Source organism: Micropterus dolomieu, linkage group LG15 (assembly GCF_021292245.1).
Source record: "Micropterus dolomieu isolate WLL.071019.BEF.003 ecotype Adirondacks linkage group LG15, ASM2129224v1, whole genome shotgun sequence".
Taxonomy (NCBI): Eukaryota; Metazoa; Chordata; class Actinopteri; order Centrarchiformes; family Centrarchidae; genus Micropterus; species Micropterus dolomieu.
This window is the reverse complement of record NC_060164.1, coordinates 11,999,710-12,024,073: the sequence shown is the minus strand read 5'-3', so window position 1 is coordinate 12,024,073 and position 24,364 is coordinate 11,999,710. Positions and strand designations below refer to the sequence as shown.

General features: G+C 40.2%; 2 protein-coding genes across 3 annotated transcripts in view; one reads left to right on the top strand and one right to left on the bottom strand.

Moving 5' to 3' along the window:
* Positions 1-9,358, bottom strand: part of khdrbs2 (KH domain containing, RNA binding, signal transduction associated 2) — a 62,679-nt gene extending 53,321 nt beyond the window's left edge. Inside the window, exon 1 of the mRNA XM_046070803.1 lies at positions 9,148-9,358. Coding sequence (XP_045926759.1) covers positions 9,148-9,238 — 91 coding nt within the window. The 5' untranslated portion in view covers positions 9,239-9,358. The remainder of the gene's footprint in view (positions 1-9,147) is intronic.
* Positions 1-23,424, top strand: part of si:dkey-103j14.5 (isoaspartyl peptidase/L-asparaginase) — a 29,006-nt gene extending 5,582 nt beyond the window's left edge. The window contains exons 1-7 of one of the 2 annotated variants that reach the window (XM_046070805.1): positions 16,862-16,980; positions 18,122-18,318; positions 20,686-20,828; positions 21,032-21,195; positions 21,975-22,093; positions 22,341-22,451; positions 22,910-23,424. In XM_046070805.1, coding sequence (XP_045926761.1) covers positions 18,132-18,318; positions 20,686-20,828; positions 21,032-21,195; positions 21,975-22,093; positions 22,341-22,451; positions 22,910-23,118 — 933 coding nt within the window. In that variant the 5' untranslated portion in view covers positions 16,862-16,980; positions 18,122-18,131 and the 3' untranslated portion in view covers positions 23,119-23,424. Of the gene's footprint in view, positions 1-16,861; positions 16,981-18,121; positions 18,319-20,685; positions 20,829-21,031; positions 21,196-21,974; positions 22,094-22,340; positions 22,452-22,909 lie in introns of those variants that run through there. The other variant, XM_046070804.1, reaches the window with a different exon arrangement.
* The last annotated feature ends 940 nt before the right edge of the window (positions 23,425-24,364 follow it).

The window sequence follows — 24,364 nt, the reverse complement described above, 5'->3', positions numbered from 1 at the left end:
GCTGGAAGAAGATGCCTATGTCGACGACATCCTGACTTCGCACAACAACCTCGACCATCTGAAATGCCTCACAGCCAACATCGAGCACATCCTGAAAGCTGGAGGATTCTACATGAAGCCCTGGGTCTACTCTAATCGAAGTGGGAGTAAAGAATCCAAGAGTGAGATGCCCAGAACAGAGCCAAAGACTATGATCCTGCCAAACCAGCTGATGGAAGACGACAACAAAGCAACCGTGGCTGCAGCCATGGTGTCATCGTAAGACTGGTCGAATCCAAAGCCAAGCTGACCCCTCTCGACCACAAAGGCGATCCTGTGAAAGCTGAGATGTGCGGAGCTGTCTTCGCAGCCCGCCTCAAGACCTACTTCCAGAGACACTGCCGACTCCAGGTCGAGAAATGGTACCATCTTGTCGACAGTCAGACCGTCCTGACGATGAGTGGCCAAAGAAATCTGCCAGAGACGTCACAGCCCAAGCTCGAGACAAAGTCACAAAGATCCAGAAAAAGACATTTGTAGCACTACTTGCCAGAAGCCGCCTAAAGACAGCACACGATCCAGCCCGGGTAGAATCCAGAAGACCACCAGTAGGAGCAGCAGTCCGACAACTAGTCGATGAAAGGCGCTTCAGCAACCTGAGAAGGCTAGTTGGGACTGTGGCGTGGATCTGGAGAGCAGCTAATAAGTTCCTGAGTGCCAAGACCAGAGACCAAGAAAAGTGGGAGGCAGTACCATCCTCGGGTGTCCTTACAATCAGCGAAAGACGAGACGTGTTCCGAGACCTTTGCCTAGCAGCACAAGAGGGCGTCAACTTCCCAAGCACCACAACAGACCAACAAGTCGTCTACAGAGACCAGACAAGTAGACTTCTAGTTTGTGGTGGCAGAGTCCAGACTTTCAAAGAAGACCGCAAAGCTGTTCCTCTTCTACCATCCCAAGCCTGGTTATCCACCTTGCTAGCCAGAGAAGCACACAGCGAGGGACATGATGGAGTGGCGGGAACCCTGCTGCGGATGAGGAAAAAGGCGTGGGTCATCAGAGGAATAATTATCGCCCAAAAAGTCGTTGACAAGTGTATCGTCTGCAAGAAAGCAAAGGCCAGAACCTGCAAGCAAATAATGGGAAACTTACCTGAAGAGAGGTCAAGTCTGCACCATTCGAGTTCACGTCCGTTGACCTGTTTGGACCTTACCATGTGAAGGATGATGTCAACAAGAGAGTAACCATGAAAGTATGGGGCGTCGTATTTTGCTGTATGTCCAGCCTAGCTATCCTTGTCGAGCTAGCAAACACACTATCAACAGAGAACTTCCTGCTTACCTACCAGAGGTTCACCACTGTCCGAGGCCACTCCCGAAAAATCTGGTCTGATCCTGGTACGAACTTTGTCGGTGCAAAAGCTGTCCTAAAAGAAATGTACACTTACCTGAATCAACAGAACAAAGAATCGCTTGAAGAGTACGCTGCCAGAAACGAGACCACCTGGACGTGGAAAATCCTCCCGGCCGATTCACCTCACCGAAACGGGGCCGCCGAAGCTGCTGTCAGAGTCACCAAGAGAGCCCTCCAAAGTCTTGGCAATGTAGAAGGCCTTACCTTCAGTGAGTTCCTGACAGTGCTCCAGCTGGCTGCCAATCTTGCCAATAAGAGACCCATCGATGCCAGAGTTCAGAGCCGAGAAGAGCACATCCAGTACATCACGCCAAACAACCTGTTGCTTGGTCGAGCCACACAAAGTGGAGACTTCAAAACTGTCGACTACACTACTTACCCATTCGAAAGACTCAAAGAAGTACAAACTATAGTCAACTACTTTTGGAAGTCCTGTCGCTGGTCCGAACCTGTTCATTCGCAGCAAATGGCATACTGCTGAAAGGAACGTTGCCGTTGGGGACATAGTTTGGCTCTGCGACTAAAACGCACTGAGAGGGCAGTTCAGGCTTGCAAAAGTCATCGGCGTGAATCCTGATTCCAAAGGTGTCGTTCGAGATGTTCATGTGAGGGCCTCTCCAAGTTCCAGCATTTCGGTGAGAAGTCCAAAACCTAGTGCCAGAGATCCCGAATCGAGTACCGTACTACATCGGGACATCCGGCGCCTTGTGGTCCTCGTAGCGGTGGAAGATCAAGTTGGAGACCAGCCCACCTGAGAGTGCGATCTTTCCGGGCATCGCCACGCAAAGATCGAGTGGGAGGTGTCGCGCTGACCCGGCGGAGTTGTGGCTGTCTTCAGTGTGCCCATCTCATTTCCTCCTCCTGCATGCCGTCTCACCTGCACGCCACTCTGCACAGCAGCCCGCACGTGACTGCTGTCCCTGCGCACGCTTGACCAGGTGAATTGAATTGGGGCAATCAGAAGCTCGCGCCCATTTCAATCAGCGGAGTACAAATACGCACATCAGTCATTTGACTAGTGTGCGACAGACTGAGAGGACGGAGATGACCACAGCACTGCATCCACTGTGAGAAACTGGGACTTTTTGATTGTGACGGGCTATCGGTAAGCTCACATGGACTCTCGTTTGGATCTTTGTCTGTTTGGGTGTAGAAATGTATTTAATGGGCTAAATGTGTTGGGGAAAAGTTTAAAAATGTCACTGCGTGGCTTAAAGTGATAGTAAACTGATAAGACCCAAATGCTTAAATTTATATGGTTAAAAAGTGTGGTTTTCCTACCTAATTTGTGTAGATTAATATTTAAATGGTAACCCAAAATCCTTTGTTAAAGCTTAATTAAAATTGATAAAATGCACAAATAGTTTTAGTTCAAATGTAAAGAATATTCCTTAGTTAAAACCTTTATCAAAATGTTTGAACACTTTTACCTAATCTAAATATACTTACTTTCTACTTTGTTGAAATACTTAACCTTACCTGTGTTGGGAAAAATACCTGTTTATCAAAATGCTTTTTATTTTTTGTATTTAAAGGTTTTTCACCTGATGCTGATTCTGTCACTGGTACCGGTTCAACTGGTCAAAATAAATCTTTTCTGAGTGAAATCCGAAGTCTGGTCCTTTTCAAGTGTGGACACCTCACAGTTAGAAAAAATACTTGACAAACACTTTACTTAAAGCAAACATAGACATATATAACATTAAACATTACTATAAGCTTTTATTCCATTTTATATCACTAATTCTAAATGGTGACTAAAGTGTATTTATAACGAGGCAGAGTCGGTGGTTATAATGTGTTATGGAACATGGTCGGAGATTCTTTCCGCACATTGATATAAACTGGTATTACTATTAGTTATAAAACATTAAATCAAAAGTTCAAAATACATTATGAACTTTGCTATAGTGCCTAATGCATGTTTGTAATTGATTATAACAACTGTTATAATGTCTTATGGACGTATTATATTGTGTTATAAATATATGCATAAGTCATTATGGCGATGACCTTCATAGAAAGTGTTCCCAAAGTTTTCATTAAAATCCTTTTTTAGAGGTTCACTATATTGTTGATTGATACTAAAATGCTAAGCCAAAATTTTTCCACAGTGTGAACCAGTAAATATTGAAATATGCCCTATTGCGCTGTAGGCACCTACACCAACTGTAGTAAGAGGCCAAAAAACAAAGGCTTTGTTGAGTGCTGCCATTAGCCTGTAGACAGCTAAATTATTCACTGCTTTCTTCTACCTACTGAATGGTACATGTACAATAATGACTAGGAGCAAAAATGAATCAATCTAATTACTCTCCAATAACTGATTGCTTGCTTACATGAAACACAGAAAGAGGTAATAACAGCACTCCGCTTAGCAGAGTGGACTTGGTGGGGGCAATGGACTACGAGACATGCAATTAGCTTTGGCCTTTTCCACTCTGGGCTGATGAATGTAAATGCATGGGGGTTGGAAATGTGTGCCACTGTTTGGCCACATGCTGTTTATGTGTTTTTAACTGAGCTGCACAGAGGCAAATTGCACTCAGCCGGTGACACATTGATAAAGTATTAAATCTTCAGTCTAATTATAATGCTATCTTCAACTTTCTCTGCTGAATGTGCGATGGAAAGTGAAGTGAAAAAGTAATGACTATTCAAACCAATTACATATTAAAAAGCAGTTGCACATTATACAAATTTAAATCATGATTGCGATTCAATAATCATCTATTTATTACAACTACTTACAAACCAAACAGGATGGAATACATTCTAAAACCTTGGTAGCCAACATGGCGTGATTGGAAACATATACAAAATACATTATTATATACATATAAGATCAGTTTCTCTATGTATATGTAGTATAGGGTGTTTTTTAAAGTATACAGTGTTATGTTATTATACATTTTATATATATGACTTAAATATATACATAATAAACAGTAGGCCTATAGTAAATTCACGTATTATTCATGTAGTTCAATAGTAATGTTACTGTCTTGCAAGAAACTACTGAAATGCGCATTTTTGCACTGTTGTGATGAAATTTTGTCTGCAAAATGTACAGCAATGATTGACGGATTAATTTGTTCGTTTGTTTGGTCATGGTCGGTATGTATATCCCTTTTTATTTTTCATCCCAAACTGTGTTCACTTGGCATCCTGCAGCCCTTTATTTCCTCGTCTGATGGCACAATCTGTGTAGATGTAATTGCTGATATGTTGGGTGAAACAGTACATTAGCTTCCATCAGCATGTAGCGGTTTAATGATTAATAAAAACCCTGGGCAGAGGCTGAGCAAAAGTTTGCCTGAACAACAAATCCTGAGAATGTAACATGCTGTGTGATGCTGTGATGCTCTAATGTATCAAATATCCTTTGCTCCTATAGCTGGGAGTCACTTCACATCTGTCACTTACAAGTGAATTGAAATTGAAACATTCCAGTGTAACCACACAGTATATTATGAGCATCATAAAGATTTAGCTTCTTTCCTAAACACCTGATGCCACTTTTACTCTTATATTTTCCTCTGGTTTAGCTTTTTTGACTTAAAGAAATCCATTTCTGTCCGTCTCTTAAGCCTTTATTTAAAACTTTCCTGTTATATGTGAACATTCAAGAGGCACAGTAACATAATCTGATTTCTAATATCTATTGTCTGAGTGCTTCGGCTTTGGCTCTTCCACTCGTTTCTGTTGCTTGAAATCTTCACGACCTTGGAATTCAATCTTATTCGACCCATGCACTCGTTGTAAGTCACTCTTGATAAGAGTGTCGGCTAAATGCCCAAAATGTAACGCAATGTCTCACTTTCCTGAAATGCAATTGTCCTTTTCATAGGTCATACCACATGGGGTAGTGTTTATCTGTCGTTATGAGCCGGGTCACTGCTGGATACCGAGCAGGCAATATTGGATACACTGAAAATGTGAGCAACAATTTATAAACAAGAGAGAGAGAGAGATTAAATGAAAATCAATTCATTGAGAGAGAACCCCACTCTGTGGTGGAGCATCATCCAAATCAATTGTAAGAATGTAAGACATTTTAATACAAAAGACTTTTTAATACAAGTTTTACTATCTGACTGAGCAGGCAACATATGTATATGTATGTGTTGAAGAAAGCATATGCTCATTTGGTTTGCATTTAAGGAGTGTATACCAAGATGTATTACTCCTCAACAGTCACTAATTGAAGCGTACCATCTTAATTTCTAATTATTGCTCTTCATTATCGGCTGATCATGCATTGTCTGATTAATTTCAATTAAAGTTAAAGGGACATTGCCCAACACGTTGTGGGAGATTTTGTGTTTTTGAAAGACGCTTGAGTTAGCGTTTCCATCAGCTTAGAGTTTGTGCCACAGAATTCACTCTTACATCTTCAGTGCGTGAACGCAAAAACTGACCAATACTGTAATGAACTGCGGGTTACTTCATCTCTTTCTAAACACATTTCCTGCCGTGTGTGAGATGAGAAATATAAGAAAGTGCAGCTCGGTGCTCAAGTGAAAACTTGACTTCTCATACACTTAGAAGAATGGCTAAATGCAAGGAGAAACTGAACATGATGAGTACAGAACTATACTATGTGTAGAAAAGGGTGTTTTAAGCTCAGACGATGAATTGAATTGAATTGAATTTATTGAAGGATAGCCGGTTGAGATGCAGCATCTGATTTTCAATGAGATGTGGTGGCACATCAAAAGTAGACCCTGCACTGGCAGTTTAAGCTGACATCCAAATATCTAACTCAGTGGACATTAAATTCTTTAAATCCTTACCTTAGGATTTTTAAAGAATTTGCCAATTTATGAAAACACTGTACAAGGATTTTCTTATGTTTTTGCCATCTTATGTTTTACTCCACTTGAGTCATGGCGTTGGTCCTCCTGCATATCTATACTCATCTTTTATTCAGAGGAGCCTACATCGCTCAAACCTCATGCAGATTTGTTTGTATTGTCACTGTGCCTAGCAGCATTTGTGAGGGCATATGAGATATTATATACCCTGGCAAAATGCTTAGTGACAATGTAAAGTATATCGTGTGATTGTAACAAAAAATCCAAAACATGCTATAAATGGAAAGAGCTTTAGTTTTTCTCAACAACCAATGTTCCCCTCCTCGTCCATCAATTGTGTCATTTCTGCTTCCTTGTCTGTTTTTATTTTCACCTTATTAGGAAACCCATTGGTCTTCATGGCAAGAACGGGCCACGTGGCATGTAGGCGACTCTTGTCAAGTAAACCTTTGGGATAAATTAAAGCCAACCTTTTCTTTACTTTAACTTCAGCCTGCTTTTAAAACAACTATTCTGTTTTTCGGTCAAAGGCAAATTAAAGTGCAACACTTGAAAGAATTGACTTTTGTCTGTCAATCTGAGCAATCATTAGGTTTATCCTACACTGAAATAAACTGACTTTGTGTCCAAAAAGAAACAGCTTTTATGGGGACAGTGAGAAGACTAATAGTTTTACAGTATCATATACAAAGTAATTTAAATATTCTTCACTGTTATTTTTACTTTCACTAACAAGGAAAAGATGAAGCTCACACTCTGCTCTGAAAGAGAATTATCCCCACCCACCCCCTTTGTTCAAAACAGCTTTAAATCTGCTCTGAGAAAGATAAATGATTTTAGAGGCAACATAATTTAAACGCACAAGTAATTCATTTAATAAATATGGAACTGCTAACAGAGACCATGGTAAATATATCTTATGCTGTTTATTGTGCATCATGTGAATAATGCAGGATTACATGCTTTGCTATTCAGTAATAAATAGCTGTGAATCTGGAAATCTGTGAACGCAGTTTATCCTGATGTCCACTAATATGCATGATTCTGAATTATCCATGAGCACAGACTGACAAAACTGATAACTGTGTGTGAAACTGGTTAAAAAAATAAGCATTATTTCACATGCTGCCCACGGCTGATTATGTATAACAATTTCAAAGTTGAGGTTATGCGACTGTCTGATCTGACAGTTCATCATACTGATTGTCCACAGTGGTATAATTTTGCTTTGTGCTGACCCTGCAAACTGGATTCTGGATTCAGGAAAATAGATGCTATTTTATTGCAATGTATTGCAGTTTTTGTATACAGTATTGCAGTGTGTGTATTTATATTTTTGTACTATATATATATATATATATATATATATATATGCTTATTGCTGTTCATTGCGGCGGATATGATAAAGACGACATTATTTGTTTGTATCCCGGCTATGTGAGTCAGCATAGAGTAAATCTGGCAAAGTGTACTGTGCGACAGATGATCCCATCTGCATCACAGTTAGCGACAAGAGCAGGACTGTCAGGTGTCTCATCAACACATTTCAACAGGAAAGCTCAAGGGGCAGAAGCACCAGAGCACAAACACCCTGTCCAATCAGAGCATATTAATCTAACATGCAGTTTGACTTTTATCTCTTTTATCAAACATGTCAAAAACTATTAGAAATTAACATTCAAGCAAGATTCAGGCTTTTCATTTGGGCACAAAGTAAGAAACAATAATTACAGCAAAAATTCTATGCATTCTGTTTCATTTGATCATTTTATATCTAATTTACTAAGGATACAGTACCAAGTGTTTTGCTTGTTTTCCTGTTCATTTCTCTTGCCTCTGTGTGGAAAGTAAGTAGTGTCCTGTAACCCCGCCTGGGCTGAACACATTTGGGTCTGTGACACTAGAAAACAAGTATGTTCATTCATCCATTCACCACAAAAGCACATCCCTCAAACCATTATTAGTGCTATTTTTAGGATTACACCTCCACCTACCAGATGCAGGCATAAGAGAGCACATAGTCTGGATTTGCACTGGAAAAATGCAAAAGTTCCACCCGTAGAGCGAATGAGCTGAGTTTCTTGTGTTTGCTTTACACTGATAAGTTTCCTATCAGAAGTGACACATTCTCAGCATGTGAATGAGACCAAGGCTACCTGCAGTATGAAGACCTACATACGCTGCAGGCAGAATTTGGTTATACTGCCGTGTTAGACATACTGTATCATTAAGTCAAAGGAAAGGCTGTATAACCTCTGTCTCGACTGCATTAAGTCCCTTCCGTGACCTTCATCACAGATACCAGTTATTGTAAGAAGTGATGTAAGAGCAGTGACTCTCTGCTAAACTACATTCACTTAAATAGTGAACAGTGTGCTTACTTTTTAATCACGAAAACTCAAGATGGCAACATGCAACTTGTTTTGGTCTGGTAAAAACATCATAAAAATACATTCATTTGATAATTCTTTCTCTATGCTGAATAGACAGCAGCTGGCAGTACACTGTACATGCCCGAAGATTAATAGTACACTTTAAATCCAGTCAATAATACAGTTACTAGTAGGTAACTAGTCCTGTCACCATTTTAACCCTGAGAACATTTTCACATTTGTTTTCTGGGTGTTAAGTGCCAGCGCTTGACCTTGGAGGGCAGTGGGCATACACACACACTTTCTGTGCTCGCTGCATTTCTTCACTTGATGATGGGAAAACCTCAGAAAAGTTTTGCACTGGAACCAAAGAGCAGCTCACTGCCACCTAGAAAGCACTAAGAGTCAAGGGCAGTGTGTTCAAATAAGCTCACATTAGGTCACTGGTCTTCCCCCCAAAATACAATGCAATGGTGTGTTCAGTTGCAGCGAAAATGGGGAATGCCACTGATGAACAAGTCTACAAAGCTCAGAGTAGATTAGACTTTACAAGATTTCTGACTTACCTTCAGCAAGCAGGCGCACCGCATGTACAAAAGAGGGGTCCAAGCTGTTTTTCTCGGCCACCAATTCAGGTAAGTGTTTATCTGGATGCATTTTTATCACAGTGGACCTCTTCACCGGCCGTGCAGGTGAGACGACAGGAGTGCTGAGCGTTGGAATGCAACTGTAAACCTTCCCGCTCCTGCTTCTTTCGGTAGCTTCACTCTACCCCAAGCAAAAACCAATAATAAAAAAAATAGTCGTCCCAGGTCTCCTAGATGCTTCACTGGAGGTTGAGTTGTGATTCAGAGGTGTGAGCCCATCTCTGCCACCGCTGCCTGCTGCCTGCTGCCTCTCCTCGGCACCCCGCCAGACTATCAGACTCAGTGGGTCTGCAGACCGCGCGTTGCTCCCCGCCCCTCAGCACCATTATTGGCCATATTCTGGGACTGGCGCTGCTGGAAAACAAAGACGCTCCCCGCAGAGCGCATACCAATTGGACGAAGTGCTAGGAGGGAATGGATTAAAAAAAAAGTTGAGGTTGCACTTGGCCGGCGCTGACATTATTTCCTGCAATAATCTCACTCCAAAACAGAAGATTCAGTTGGTTTGTTTAAAGTTTTCTGCTGCTTATGTTGCAATAGTCCATGCTGAAAAAAGTAAGGAATCCTAAAATACATTCGACAATACTGTGCAATAACACTAGAAATGCTATGTGGCTGCAATCGGTTAAAACCAGTTCCTGCAAACTGGATATTCAGTACCAGCGACACGCAAGCCCCTATAAGAGCATATTATAAAGATATTATTCACCGGCTATAAGTCAGGAAATTTTTAAAGTCTATAGTGGAGCTTGAATTATAGTAGACTTTGATATGATCAAGTTTAATTATAGCTAAATCAGTAATGTTATACTAGTAAGAGATAGTACCTTATCTACAGGGAAAACGTTTCTTATCCAATTAGTTTCTCGATTCAGCCGAGGCAAACCGTAACGCACGGCGGCCTGTGAGTTTCTATTAGTTCCAAAGCTCGCAAGAGAAGATGGCTCGTACCTGTGACAAAATGCGAAAAGGACATTGTACGGCCTCTGGCAGATGCTGGGGGGAAAAGGCAAGAACACAGTTATGGTGTCACTGTCCATGGTGCTGAACACTGCCTGCACGAATGTTTCTCTTGATGGAGTCACATGTGGCCGTTTCTGAAGCTGTTATTTATTATTAAATTAAAGCCTACCACGAGAGTAAACAACATCGGCAACATTGTTCTCGAAACCTCCATGCCAATAAAGTCCTTTGAATGGAAAAGTAATTTCTTCCCTTAACTGGGCTGCCTGTTGGTCATTTATCCTGCGCCCTCTCTCCTACTGCTCTTGTGTCTTGGAAGCCTTTAAAGGGAAAAACAAAACCTGATCTACTCCAACATCTGTTAAACAACTTGAAAAGAAATTAGGCTGTATTGTTATGTAAATCACTGTTTTGGCAACTTACTGAAAAGCTCTGCAAAATGGTTCCCAACAAGTACCTTTTTGAATTCAATCGCATGGCTTATGGGAAGGGAAGGGAGCAATATCAGTGCTCTCATTTCTTGTTTCCTTCTCACTGTAGACTTTTACTTTAGCTAATGCAAAGTATTTCAGATTATCCCTCATTTGTTTCCGTACTAAGCCCATCCCAGTATACTTTAGTTTGAATCTCAATAAAAACCTGGTCACACAAATGTTGCATATTTGCTTTATTTATTTTTACAGTGCAGCAAATATGTAGAGCATGTGTATTCAGAGCAATGCCCATTGCCTCCTGTCCTACTGGGGCTCAAGAATGTCAAGTCAAGCAGGGATTTTTCTGTACAGTGAGTTTTATGACTCTAACCTAAAGATGTTGTAATTTCATGTGAATGTTTCATTAGGTCCATATGAAGTGATGTCAGTGGTATCAAGTGCATCTCTTCTCCTCTAGCCACGGTGTTGACTTGAATTGTAAAGGCATCTACAGCGCAGCATGCAGGCTGCTTTACTTACTCACACATCAGTTTTGAGCTGAAGAGGCTGGTGAATGATCAATTCTGGCTCCACTTGACCTTTAGCGTCGAGTCTGACTGCACTGATCAGAATCATAAAGACTGTGGGGGGACTACACTGGTGTTAGGTGAATGAGAATTGATTCTGATGTTATTCGTGTTTCTTTCCCCTTTTATGTGCACCAATTTGGTCGAATGACATGAGAAATCTTGCTTTTGTACAGTAATGAGACTACCACATTTGTCTGTAAAATCCAATATTGTTATTTTAGGAGGCTTCTACTAAACATTAAAGACTGAACATATCTGTAAGAATGAGAAATGAATTCAAAGTTTGTTGTGGATGTACATAGAACTTTATTTATTCTTTAGAAAGTACAAAGTACAATAGGGACTATTAGATTTAGAAATGTAATTGTACCTACCGCTCATGTTAATTGTACCTACTGTGGGCGCATGTCATTAATCATTCCTCATAATGTTTTTGTCATATGTGGTTTCAGAGGCCAGAATACTCACATGGCTTTGTTTTATGCACTATTTTATAAACCAACTGTTTCCCGCTGTATATCTGTTTTAATATTTAGAAAGCATTCATCTTATTTAACATTACAGCTCTAATTAATTGCTATTTCTGCTCACTTCTGAAATGTCAAGAAGGCCTAAAAGGACCCACTATTGATTATAACATCACACTGGCACATCCTCACCATTTTTTTAAAAATTAATGATTAATCTCTCTTTGACATGAGACACAACTTTATTTTTCTGCTCCATAGCCTAAAACATGTGACTAGACCCATGTCGGCCAGTACCGTCTTTGCATTTCATGCTTGCTGAACTTGATCACTGATTTAATTTCATTCAGTGAGATTATTCATGACAATGATGACGACTGTCCCGCTGTTACAGTGGCTACTTTGACTATGGGGGTTAATGTATTTTAATATTGTAATCCTATGGTTGCAGACTTGTGAAATGAGGCAGGCTGCCATTTGCTTGCCATGACATTAAACTGAATCGAAAATGAAACATGATGGGGAAAATAGGTTGTACTTCATGTTTCTCTGTCAGTGAAGATGTTTTCAATGTCACTTTGGACAAAGAATTTTGTAATGTGCACTACAGTATTTTAAGTTAACTAAACGATTTGATGCATTCTTACAGCTCTCTAGTGGTCAAAGTGCAACATTGCGCATTTCACTGCAACATTCATGTGATGCAGATAAGCCTTTAAGGTTTAATTTCTCTTCTGAATATTTTATAAAATGGTGGTGTTGCAAGTTATGTAATAATCTTTTCTTTAATTAAAAGCAACTCTGACCACAGGCTTAAAACCCTGTTATGTTGTGCTGTTAGGTGTTTATCTCTTTTATTTAGTTTCAATGTGTTTTTTCACTTTCTATATCCGAATGCCACGTATTTTGTACACACATTCAAACTTTATTTAATTTAAAGTGTTTTTGTAGTCAATCACATTTAACATTTAAATGTCAGCAAAGCTCTTTGATGTGTCTTATTTTTGCAGCTTTACAGTGCCAGTTTCTGTTTGCCTTGTGCATTTAATGACTCACTGCACTTTATTTACTTGCATTATTAGGTGTTCACATGAGGAGTCAAATTTGCTTAAATTGCTTTTCTATATTGATAAGCAGGGAAGTGTTAGGTGTAGTGGTAACTTTGAGGCTTTGCTTATTCATACATTTTTTGGCACAGGTTTGTCACTGGTGCTGTGTGCCGAGATTTGTAACTTTACGTTTCACTTTAGAGGGCACTTCTTACCATGCTTGTGAATGGTGATTTACCAAATTTACCACATTTATTTCTCAAGTTGAGTTTCCTGCCTGAAGCTCCAGACACAAATCAAGCTCACTAAGCTTTTGTTTTGGGACACAAATACCAACAATCCTTCTGAAATCTGTACGCAACAGAGTTTACCGCTTTATTTTCATCTAACTTGAAGGTGGTGATAACTACAAGGGCAATGCTGAAAACTCCTCTCAATGCACATTGTGATTGCTTGGCCAAGTGATAAACTCTGTCCTCTTTTTGCCCCCTGTTAGCCCCGCCTTCGTCAAGCCAAGCACAAGAATAAAGAAGAATCAAAAAGTGTTTCCAAAATAAAACTATATAAAAAACATTTACTAGACAGCCCACAAATACAAAGGGACATACAGTAGGCCTACATGTGTTACATAAATAAATTATACATGCAACATGTTCTACATTCAAGACTGAGGAGGAGAGAGATAGCCAATAAGGATTGTTGATCATCTTAATCCAAAATGAACACACTGTGTACATTTCAAAAATGGTAATACAGGTTTAAAAGTGGTTGGAGTGCAACTCGTCCCCATCTGTTCTTTGGATACCTGACAAAGATGATCTATTTTGGTGATTCATATTTTCACACATATACTGCCCTAATGATTAGGCTAAGAGACTGAAGAGACAGATCATAGTTCTTTCTATTCATAAAGATAAGCAATTGATGTATTTAAAAAGAAATGCCATTCTGTTTTAAGGCCACATCCATTGTGTACCTGGGTTAGTTAGTTAGTTAAGCCTTTAAATTCCCATAGGAACATAGGCCATCGACGAAGCTCTTCCATCCTCTCTGGTCTTGTGCCCTCCTCTCCAGATGTTCATTTTATTTATATAGCACGTTTTATAGCAGCCACTGACTGACCAAAGTGCTTTACAGAACTACAGAATTAAAAGACAATAATACCATGCATATCAGCACAGCATAGAAAAGTACAGCAAAGTTAAGAACAGCTTTAAACAGGAGTAGCCAAAGCAGTATCAGACTTATCAACAATAAAAATAAAAACAGAAATGCCAGTATCAGACTTAGATAGAAAAAACAGCATCATACTCCAAGGAGAGAAAAAAAAAATTAAAAAATATATATATATATATGTATATATACAAACAACCGAACAGATGTTGCCACGTCAGCCCTTCTTTCTTCATCTCCTGTTCTGTGGTTCTTCTACAGGTGGTTCTCGGTCTGCCTCTCTTCCTCTTGCCCTGTGGGTTCCATGTCAGTGCCTGTTTAGTGATTGATTTCTTTCCCCTGAGTGTGTGTCCTATCCACTTCCATTTCCTCCTCCGAATTTGCATTTCTATTGGGTCTTGTTTGGTGAGTTCCCACATGTTGACGTTAGAGATGGTGTTGGGCCAGTTTATTCCTAGGAGGCATCTGAGGCACCGGTTGGTGAAGGTCTGCAGCTTTTTAAGTATAGTGGTGGTAATTCTCCAGGTTTCAGAGCCATAAAGTAGAGTGGTTTTTACGTTTGAGTTGAAGATTTGCAGTTTGGTCTTGAGTGACAGGTTATTTGCCTTCCAAATATTGTTTAGCATGTTGAATGTTGTCCTTGCTTTTCCGATCCTGGCTTGGACATCGTCCTCTGTGCCACCATCCCTTGAGATGATGCTACCGAGGTATGTGAAGCTGTTTACATCCTCTAGTGCATTTTGACCCATGGTTATGGATGTGCTGTTCTTGCTGTTAATGAGCAATACTTTAGTTTTTGATTTTTTTTTAAGTTTATTTTGAGACCGAGCAGAGCAGCTGTTTCCTCCAGTTTTCCAGATTTTACCTGCATCTGTTGGTATGTGTGAGCCAGTAATGCCAGATCATCAGCGAAATCGAGATCTTCTAGCTGCTCGGTCAAGCTCCACTGTATGCCGGTTCGTCTATTGTTGATTGTTTCTTTCATCACCCAGTCTATGCAAAGGAGGAAAAGAAAGGGTGAGAGCAGCCACCCTTGCCGCACACCAGTCAGGACCTCAAATGTCTCCGATATACCTCCTTCATGGAGGACTTGACATCTCATCCCTTGGTATGTGCTCCTTATGATGTTAATTATCTTTTCTGGGATCTCAAAATGAGCCATCAGTTTCCACAGACTTTCCTATCTACACTGTCAAAGCCTTTTTCAAAATCTATGAAATTCACATAAAAAGGCGAATTCCATTCTATGGATTGTTCAATAATAATCCTGAGGGTGGCAATTTGGTCTCCACAGGATCTGTTGTTCCTGAAGCCAGCCTGGTTTTCCCTCAGTTTCTCATCGGCCCCCTTCTGGAGCCTCTTGAGCAGGATATGATTGAGCACCTTCCCAGGTGTTGAGAGGAGCATTATTCCTCTGTAGTTTTGGCACTGCCGGAGGTCTCCTTTTTTTTTTTTTTACGATGTGGCCATCTCTCCAGTCAGCTGGGACATTTTCTTCCTCCCAGATGGTTTTCATGAGATGGTAGAGCATGTTGGTGGAGGTTTCAATGTCATCTTTAAGAGCTTCTGCTGGAATCCCATCTGGTCCCTCTGCTTTCCCTCCTTTCAAGGCCTTAATGGCTTTTCTAATTTCCATCTTGGTGGGGGGGTTGCAGTCAATCTCCAGTGGGTCTGGGGCTATTGTAATATCTGCTGTCAGTTGAGGAGGCTGCCTGTTGAGCAGGTCTCTGAAGTGTTCAGTCCATCTCTTCACCTGATCTTCCTTGGTTATGAGGAGTACACCCTGTGAGTTTTTAATTTTTGCCTGTCCGTGTCTGAATTTGCCTGTGAGCTTTCTTGTAGTTAGGTAGCTGGATCTTTGCTGTGAGGAGGTGGCGGTCAGATCCTGCGTCAGCTCTTCTTCTGACTCTGACATCCAGCAGAGAGTGTCTAAACTTCTGACTTATGCAGATGTGATCTATCTGATTTTCTGTGGTGTGGTCAGCAGACACCCAGGTGGCTTTATGGATGTTCTTGTGTTGAAATACTGACCCACCAATGACCAAGTTGTTGTCTGCACAAGCTGCTGCGAACCTCTCTCCATTCTCATTCATGATCCCTAGTCCTTCTCTTCCCATTACTGTCTCAAAGCCGTTGTTATTGCCCCCTATCTTTGCATTCATGTCTCCCATCAAGATCACGACGTCCTTCCTTTTCCTGGCCTGTAGAATAGTGTATAGTTGATTGTAAAATTGATCCTTTGTTTCATCATCTGTATCGTTGGTGGGGGCGTAGCATTGTACCACTTGGAGGTTTATTTTCTTTTGGGTAGTTTGAAATTTGGCTGTGATAATCTGTGAGTTGATGGGTTCCCAGATGAGAAGGGCCCTTTGTGCTTCCTTGGACAGCATGAATGCTACTCCCTCTGTGTGGTGCAGAGTCATCAGGATGTCCTGAGTAGAGTATGGTCTCTCCACTCGCCAGCTTGACCTGGCCCGACTGGAGCCACCTGGTTTCACCCAGACCAAGGAGGGATATCCCGTACCTCCTCATCTCCTCTGCTATAACCTGCTGCTCCACCTGTATACATGGTCCTCACATTCCATGTCGCTAAGGTGGTAGGTCGCTTTGAGGTGAGAAGCCGCTTCAAACGTACAGTCTCCTTTTGGTTTTCCATGCACGTCATGATATTTTCTTTAGCTTGGTTCGCTGCAGAGGCTTCCTTCCCAAGGCTTGAGGATTTTCTGGTTTTCGTCAATGTTCCCGTAGCTGAAGACTTTTTACAGGGTGGAGTTGATTTTTAGTTTGTCCTTTGTTTTAATAGCACTGCAAATACAGTGCATCAGGTAGGCTACACTTTTAAAATAACATATGGAAAACATAAAACCGACCCTTGATTGTAAGATTGTTTTTCTTTAATAGTTAACGTTCATGAAGTTGGTCCGTACGGGTTTTATTTTGAAAGGTTTTGCCGGAAGTCTTATCTTGAATTGTATCTGTGAGACTTGACGCTAGAGTTCAGGCGCTAGGTCGGGATGAATGGGAGCAAAACGCTTCCAAATCCCACGAAATCACGTGACCACGGCGGAGGGTTTCTCCCCGCGTGAAGACTGGCAAGGTAAGTCCAAATGTTGCATTATCATCAACACATGTTGATTCAAACAGCTGCACGAAAAAATGACTACTGCTGGGTGCTGAGAATAACCACTGTGTGTCCCAGAGGTCTCCACATTGCCTGGAGACTTCATTACTCGTGTCCTGCAGTTTGGTCGTAGAGTCAGATGGACACTTCCAAACATGTATGAATCAGCTGAAGGTTGCACCAGATTAATAAAGAAATTATCCAAAAGTCAACACACACATTAGCAGAAGGCAAAAAGCAGTTAGGCCTACAGCTTATAGTGGTTGATGTAATGGAAGTGTAACCTGCATGTAACTTATTGTTCAAAGCTGCTGCAGCCATTAGATGTGTTGGCTCATGCAGCTAAATACTTACTCGAATAAAAATGTCCATGTTACTGAGTCAGGCGATGCAGCTGGGAAAAGTGATACATAACTGTTGATATTTTATTTGCAGGCACAGGTAAATCATGAACTGTAAAGGCTTGGTGAGAGGTGAAATGCATTTTAATGGAAGTAAATTGGGAAAAAGAAATCTGTAATAATAATGAATGTAATAATAATAATTTATTTAGAAGTGTAAGAATGTAATTATGAGGCTATTTGATTGCAAGGAACACAGTGATGCAACAGATGAGACTATTAAAAGTAACTAAAATACTTGTATGCATGGAAAAATGGCTGCGCTGTTAGTGTAGTTGCTCATCTGAGAAAAAGTTTAATGTTTAACTGAAAACAACTAATAGAGTCGAGTTTCAAAGTTCATTCTTGATCTTGACCTTGCAAACAGCAGCTGACAAAACATCCTCAACTCATGATCCATTTAGTAGCTGTTCTGGAGCTTTTGGTCATGTCACATGATCTTGAACTTGAGGTATTGAGGCTGTTTATCAAGGTCAAGGAAGTCTGAAGAAGTCTTAACATCTATGGAAGTGTAATGCATTCACTTGAAGGAAACTCAATCTCAAGAATGAATTCTCAAATAGAACCCTAAAAATGAACTGTTTTAAGCACTAATTATAGGTCTCTGAAAAGTGCTCAAAGGCACAGACAAGGCTCTGTAGATATTACTAAGCTAATATTTCCTCAGCTATAACTTTTTTGAGACTCCATTACCTACTTGTGTCTTTTTCCTGCAGGAATTTAAAGATGTCAGCAGTGGTAGTCGTGCATGGTGGGGCGTGGGCCATACCAGATGAACTGGCCAAGGCCTCTGTTGATGGAGTAAAAGTTGCAGCAAGGGAAGGGTTTTCAGTGCTGAAAAGAGGAGGAAGTGCACTGGATGCTGTTGAGGCCGCTGTGAGGGCTATGGAAGATAACACTGTGTTTAATGCAGGTATACTGTACAGAATTATTCTTACATATAGAGCATGTTCTTTTCTGTCATCAATTTAAAAATCCTACAACTACACCTGCTCCCACCTGTCCGCACAGGAGCCAATCTCTGATGATTACCGTCCTCTTTAATTCAGGTAGATTTGTGTGTAGCGCACTGACTCCATCTGCTGGTGGTGATGCCGACATTCATCCAGACTCCATCTACTGTCAAAGTGATGATGGTCAGGGGAGGTCAGGTGGCTGACTTGCTGAGATTTAGTCTGCACCAAAATGTAATTAGGAAAAGAGATAGAACCCCACAATAAGGTACTTTATTGTCACATACACATACATGTTAAATTCATTCTTTTGCATTTAACCCATCCCTCAATGGGGCAATGGTCAGCCATTGTACAGCGCCCGGGAACCAACTCCAGATCTATGCCAGTGGCACTGGTCAATGTCACTGACTGGAGAAACTGGAGGACCCTAACTATTTTATACAGTCTATGCGTATACAGTCACCGTCCAGTTTTGTATTAGTATTTGTGCGCGGTTCCGGCTCAAATTCCCATTAGATAGAATGAGCTACAAACACGAAATCTGGACCAATAACTGAAAATGATGTTCATGTGCTTCCACAGAAATATGAGCCCAATGGCCAGATAGTGGCGCAATAATTAAGGCTCGAATTTTGACAGGCCACACCTCTCATACCGTATCTCATCCAAATGAAAAGCACTTCATTTTGACATCTTCTCCTAAACCGTAGCTCTGATTGCTACCAAATTTTCGGTGGATCGTCATTGGACAAAGCATATAAAAAGCTGTTGATATCTCATTTGGTTTTCAAGATATTGATCAATGATCGTATAAAGGGGTGTGGCACAGAGCATAAATAGACAAAAGTCAATGACCGTTTAGCCAATAATCATAAAACTCACAGGAGATGTCCATGTACAGTAAGTATCTGGGACATACCCTGAAAGTTTCATTCAAATCAACCACTAGGGAGTGCTACAAATGCAAAAACACAAATCATAGTATACATTAAAAATTGTTTTTCCAATCTTCACCTAATGTTCACAATATGTCCACTAAGTACCCGAGACATATCTTGAAAGTTTCATTCAAATTGACCACTAACGGGCGTAACAAATGCTAAAAATGGGCTCGGAAAAACAAAATCAGACCATAAATTAGAAATGACTTGCTCCCTAAACACAATCCAGATTTTCACACTCAAATTGAGGAATACATAGCGTTTAAGTGCCATCTTCTGCTAGACACAGACACGTGTTATAAGTGTTATACCTTTAAGGTGGCCCTTAAGTAGATAACCGCAGTCTTCGAAAAAGACAAAGTAACAATCTGCTTGTGCTTAAATGAATGTTACATCTTTGGGGCAACAACTTGAACTTAAAATGAATAGGTTATAACCTGAATAATTTTCACCGGGACCATTAACATGCTGTGAATGAACAGTATTCAGCAATGAATCGGGATGGATCAATGGTTAGCACTGTGACCGATATCTTGCTTGTGCACATACAATATGTTTTCTGTCATTGTGAACAGAAAACAAATACTGCTTACATGCTTTACACAAACTGTGCGTTGTAACTTAATTTTCTTTTTACAATGAAGCTGCATTAAAGCTACATTTGACAATTTTAGCTTTTTAATTCAACATGAACAGCAATGGAAATCGTGAGATGAGATGCATTTTATGTATCATATAGCACATCATACAAACTGGACATCAATGATGTATCAGTCATTCGTACCACTGTGCTCTACTAATGCTCTTTTGCTCCTTTTGTACTGCTTTGTCACCACCATGTGGACCTGTGAGGCCTTAGCAGGTGACATAAAACCTCTGGACACAAAGTTGGAATGAAATCCTACACTATGTTGGCAACAGTTTTAGGACACCCCTCCGAATCATTGAACTCTGGTGTTACAATCACTTGCCAGGCCACAGGTATATAAAATCAAGCACCTAGGCATGCAGACTGCTTCTACAAACATTTGTGAAAGAATGGGTCGCTCTCAGGAGAATGAGAAATTTCCTCATTACTAAATATTCCACAGTCAGCTGTTAGTGGTTGTGGTGTTTCATCAGCTGAACATCACCAAGTGCAATGCAAAAGCAAAATTCAAAAGGGTGGGCCAACTCCATGTTAAACCCCATGGATTAGGAATGGGATGCCATTAACCTTCATGTGCATGTAAAGGCATGCGTCCCAAAACTTTTGGCAATATAGTGTATCTCCCGCCTGTCATTCTCAACACTGTGTCTGCTGTGCACGCCTCTGAAAACACCTGCATCAAATCGTTGTCTGAGCAATTGTTTAAGTTAGTGAGTGATTGTTTTTAATTGTAGGGCACGGAGCAGCACTAAATGCTGATGGAGAAGTGGAGCTGGATGCCGTTATCATGGATGGAAGGACACTTGGTAGTGGTGCGGTGTCTTCAGTGAAGAACATTGCCAACCCTGTGTCACTGGCACGGGCAGTGATGGAAAAGGTGTTATCTTAAATACTTTTCTTTTTTTTACTTAAAAACGCAGTATGAGACCACTTGTGGTTGGAAAGGCACTGATCTGGATCCTCGTTATAAATGTTTCAAATGTGAAACAGCTTTTGTGTGCAGTGAACTGAGTGGTATTGCCCATCAATGAAAACATTATGAAATACATTTTTCTTTTTTTTTTACATGGAAAATCTCAGACTGCCCACATCATGTTGACAAGCAGAGGTGCAAACTTGTTTGCAGAAAGCATTGGCATGGTCACAGTTCCCACTGACTCACTGGTGACTGAGTATGAGAGGAGAGAATGGGAGAAGCACAAGAATTATGATACTGGAGTAATGGAAGATTTCAACACTCAGTGGTAAGGATCTGCATTGTTTTACTTTATTTTGACCCCAACCCTTCTTGTCTGGACTTAATAATCCTCATAAATCTCTACACAGCATCTTTTCAGCCTGAATAGCCTGGGGTGACACTAACCTGAAATAAAATAAATCTAAACTTTGGAGCCTGCGTGGCAAAGTATGTGCTTGGTGTATATAAAAAATGTTTTTGCAAAAGTTAATGCTGCAGAAGAAGAAATCTCAGAGAAATGCTAAACCTGTGTGTTTCACATTGTTCTCTTCAAACCAGAAGTCAGTTATTTTTAAGTAGACCAAAAACAACACTGCAGTTGTTTTCATTAACATTGGCTCACAATGTGGTTTTGATGGCCATTAAACCAAATTGTTATAAATATGATGCCAGTTAAATGCCTTCTCCATTTGGAAACACCCACTGTACTTTGGCCCAGCTAACAAATGTGTTCATTAAATGAACAAAGAGAGAACTGCTTTGTTTAGCTGTTGGGGTGTGTGTGACAGGAGTTAGCTACAGGAGAAGTAAAATATATCCACCAGCTTTTATAAATAAGAGCTGTACTGCACAGAATGACATCCCTTCCTCTTTTGCTTATGTCTGGTGTTCATTTGCAGTGTAGAAGCTTCAGACATTCAACACCGAGCTCTAAGCACCGATTCTTCTGTTCCTTAAAGTTGATAGAGAAATGCCAAAGTGTCTAGTCAAAATGACTTGCCATGTTCTCCGACATTGCTGCTGAGACATTAACTCATGGTGGATGTACTACTTTTCTCATTCTAGGGCCCATGATACTGTTGGGGCAGTTTCTGTGGACTGTGCTGGTAATGTTGCATGTGCAACATCAACTGGAGGGATCAGAAATAAAATGGTTGGCAGAGTAGGAGACTCTCCGATCATTGGTACACTTTCTCAAATGGCACTTATTACGCTCTCAACTGTAGTTAAAATGAGATTAAATGAAATCAGAAGTCATCATCATTGAGTCTGAAGTTCTGCTTTAAGAGCAAATCTATTACTTCAATTATGCTCTCAACTTTGTTTTGATTATTAATTTTTGTTGAGTTGGGCTTCTGATAGTATTTGGGAACACTGATGCAGGAAGTTGAGCAGCTTTTAAAAAAAATCTTTCTCTCTCTTGTAAATTAGGCTCTGGAGGATATGCGGACAACTTCAGTGGTGCAGTGTCTTGTACCGGTCATGGAGAGTCTATTCTTAAAGTCACATTGGCCAGACTCATTCTTTCACATATTGAACAAGGTAACAAAAGGTCAAACACTCTACATTAAGCTAAGCCACAAATGTTTTTATCTGGCCTGAATATAATTTGATGTCACCCTTTCTGTTGTTGGGATAATCATTAAAACACAAAACAGTGAAATGCACGAATGAATGACGATTAAAATACGGTGAATATATTATGAGAAAGTGTAATAAGGTCAAATTGTTTAGTATAATTTATAATAATCACAGTTTTGCAATGTAGCCTGTCATTTATTTATTGTCTGGCAAGTGTGTTAGCTGAGACAAGATTCTATTTCATACTTAAGGCATATTAGAATTAAAGTGAAAGAAATTAGATACTGTAGTAGGACATTAACATTCTGGCTTTCACTGACATTGGTTTAAGATTTTTTAGAAAGTTGTGTATTGTATTGTGGAATGGTGTGACATTGAATGTATTTGTTTGAGTTACAATTTTCTCTTCCCCTATGCAGGTAAATCAGCAGCAGATTCTTCACAGTTGTCTTTGCAGTACATGGCAGACCGTGTGCGTGGTGCAGGAGGCGCTATTGTAGTTTCTCCATCAGGACAGTGGGCAGCCACATTTACCACAGAGCGAATGGCCTGGGCAGCAGTGGATCGTGATGTTCTGTGGTATGGATTAGACCCAAATGAAAGATTTAAACAGCAGTTATCCCAATAATCATTTTGGCAGTTTTTATCCTGATTAGTCATAGTATTGAGCCATATAATAGTGTTTTCTACCAGTTCACTATGGTTTGGATCACTTGCTCTGTCTTGGTGGACATTTAGTACTGTTTCTATCCAAATCAAATGAGTAGCATTTTCATCTTTATAATCTGCAATGTCAGAGCTACGTATTTCGACACGTATGTACAGTGAAACAAACTGTAAAAGATGGAGAAGGTGGATATTAGAGTACACAAGTCTCAAGATCGGTTATTTGAGCACTAGTCCATAAATTGATAAGTTTTTCTTATCCCTTGAATTCTGGATTGCATATTGCATATGCAAATATAGTTGTCTGATTTACTTAATTAAAAGCTTTTAAACTTTTGTGTTAGTTTATTTCTTCCCATTTGTGATATTAGCAGTGTTTCTCAACCCAGAACTGGTGGCCTATTTGTACTGCGACGCCACTCTTGCGCACCTGAACCAATTAAGGTCTAAACATTTTACATTATATGTTAAACATGTAAAGGTGTGCAAAAGCAGAGCAACGAACTGCAGGACTGGCAGCTCTGGAGGTCTCGTTCCTGAAAGACTGTATTAAAGGTGCAGAATGTGGACAATACAAATACAGTACATTGCATATGAAAGTAATTAAAGTAAAGCTGCATAAATGTGTTATTGATCAAATTTAATAGCTTGTCAAGTTTCTGCAGTATTCCAAGTCACTGTACAGGTGCTGGTCATATAATTAGAATATCATCAAAAAGTTGATTTATTTCAGTAATTCCATTCAAAAAGTGAAACTTGTATAATGTATACATTCATTCCACACAGACTGGTATATTTCAAGTGTTCGTTCCTTTTAATTTTGATGATTATGACTGACAACTAATGACAACCCCAAAATCGGTATCTCAGAAAATTTGAATATTGTGAAAAGGTTCAATATTGAAGACACCTGGTGCCACACTCTAATCAGCTAATTAACTCAAAACACCTGCAAAGGCCTTTAAATGGTCTCTGTCTAGTTCTGTAGGCTACACAATCATGGGGAAGACTGCTGACTTGAAAGCTGTCCAAAAGACGACCATTGACACCTTTCACAAGGAGGGCAAGAGACAAAAGGTCATTGCTAAAGAGGCTGGCTGTTCACAGAGGTCTGTGTCCAAGCACATTAATAGAGAGGCGAAGGGAAGGAAAAGATGTGGTAGAAAAAAAGTGTACAAGCAATAGGGATAACCACACCCTGGAGAGGA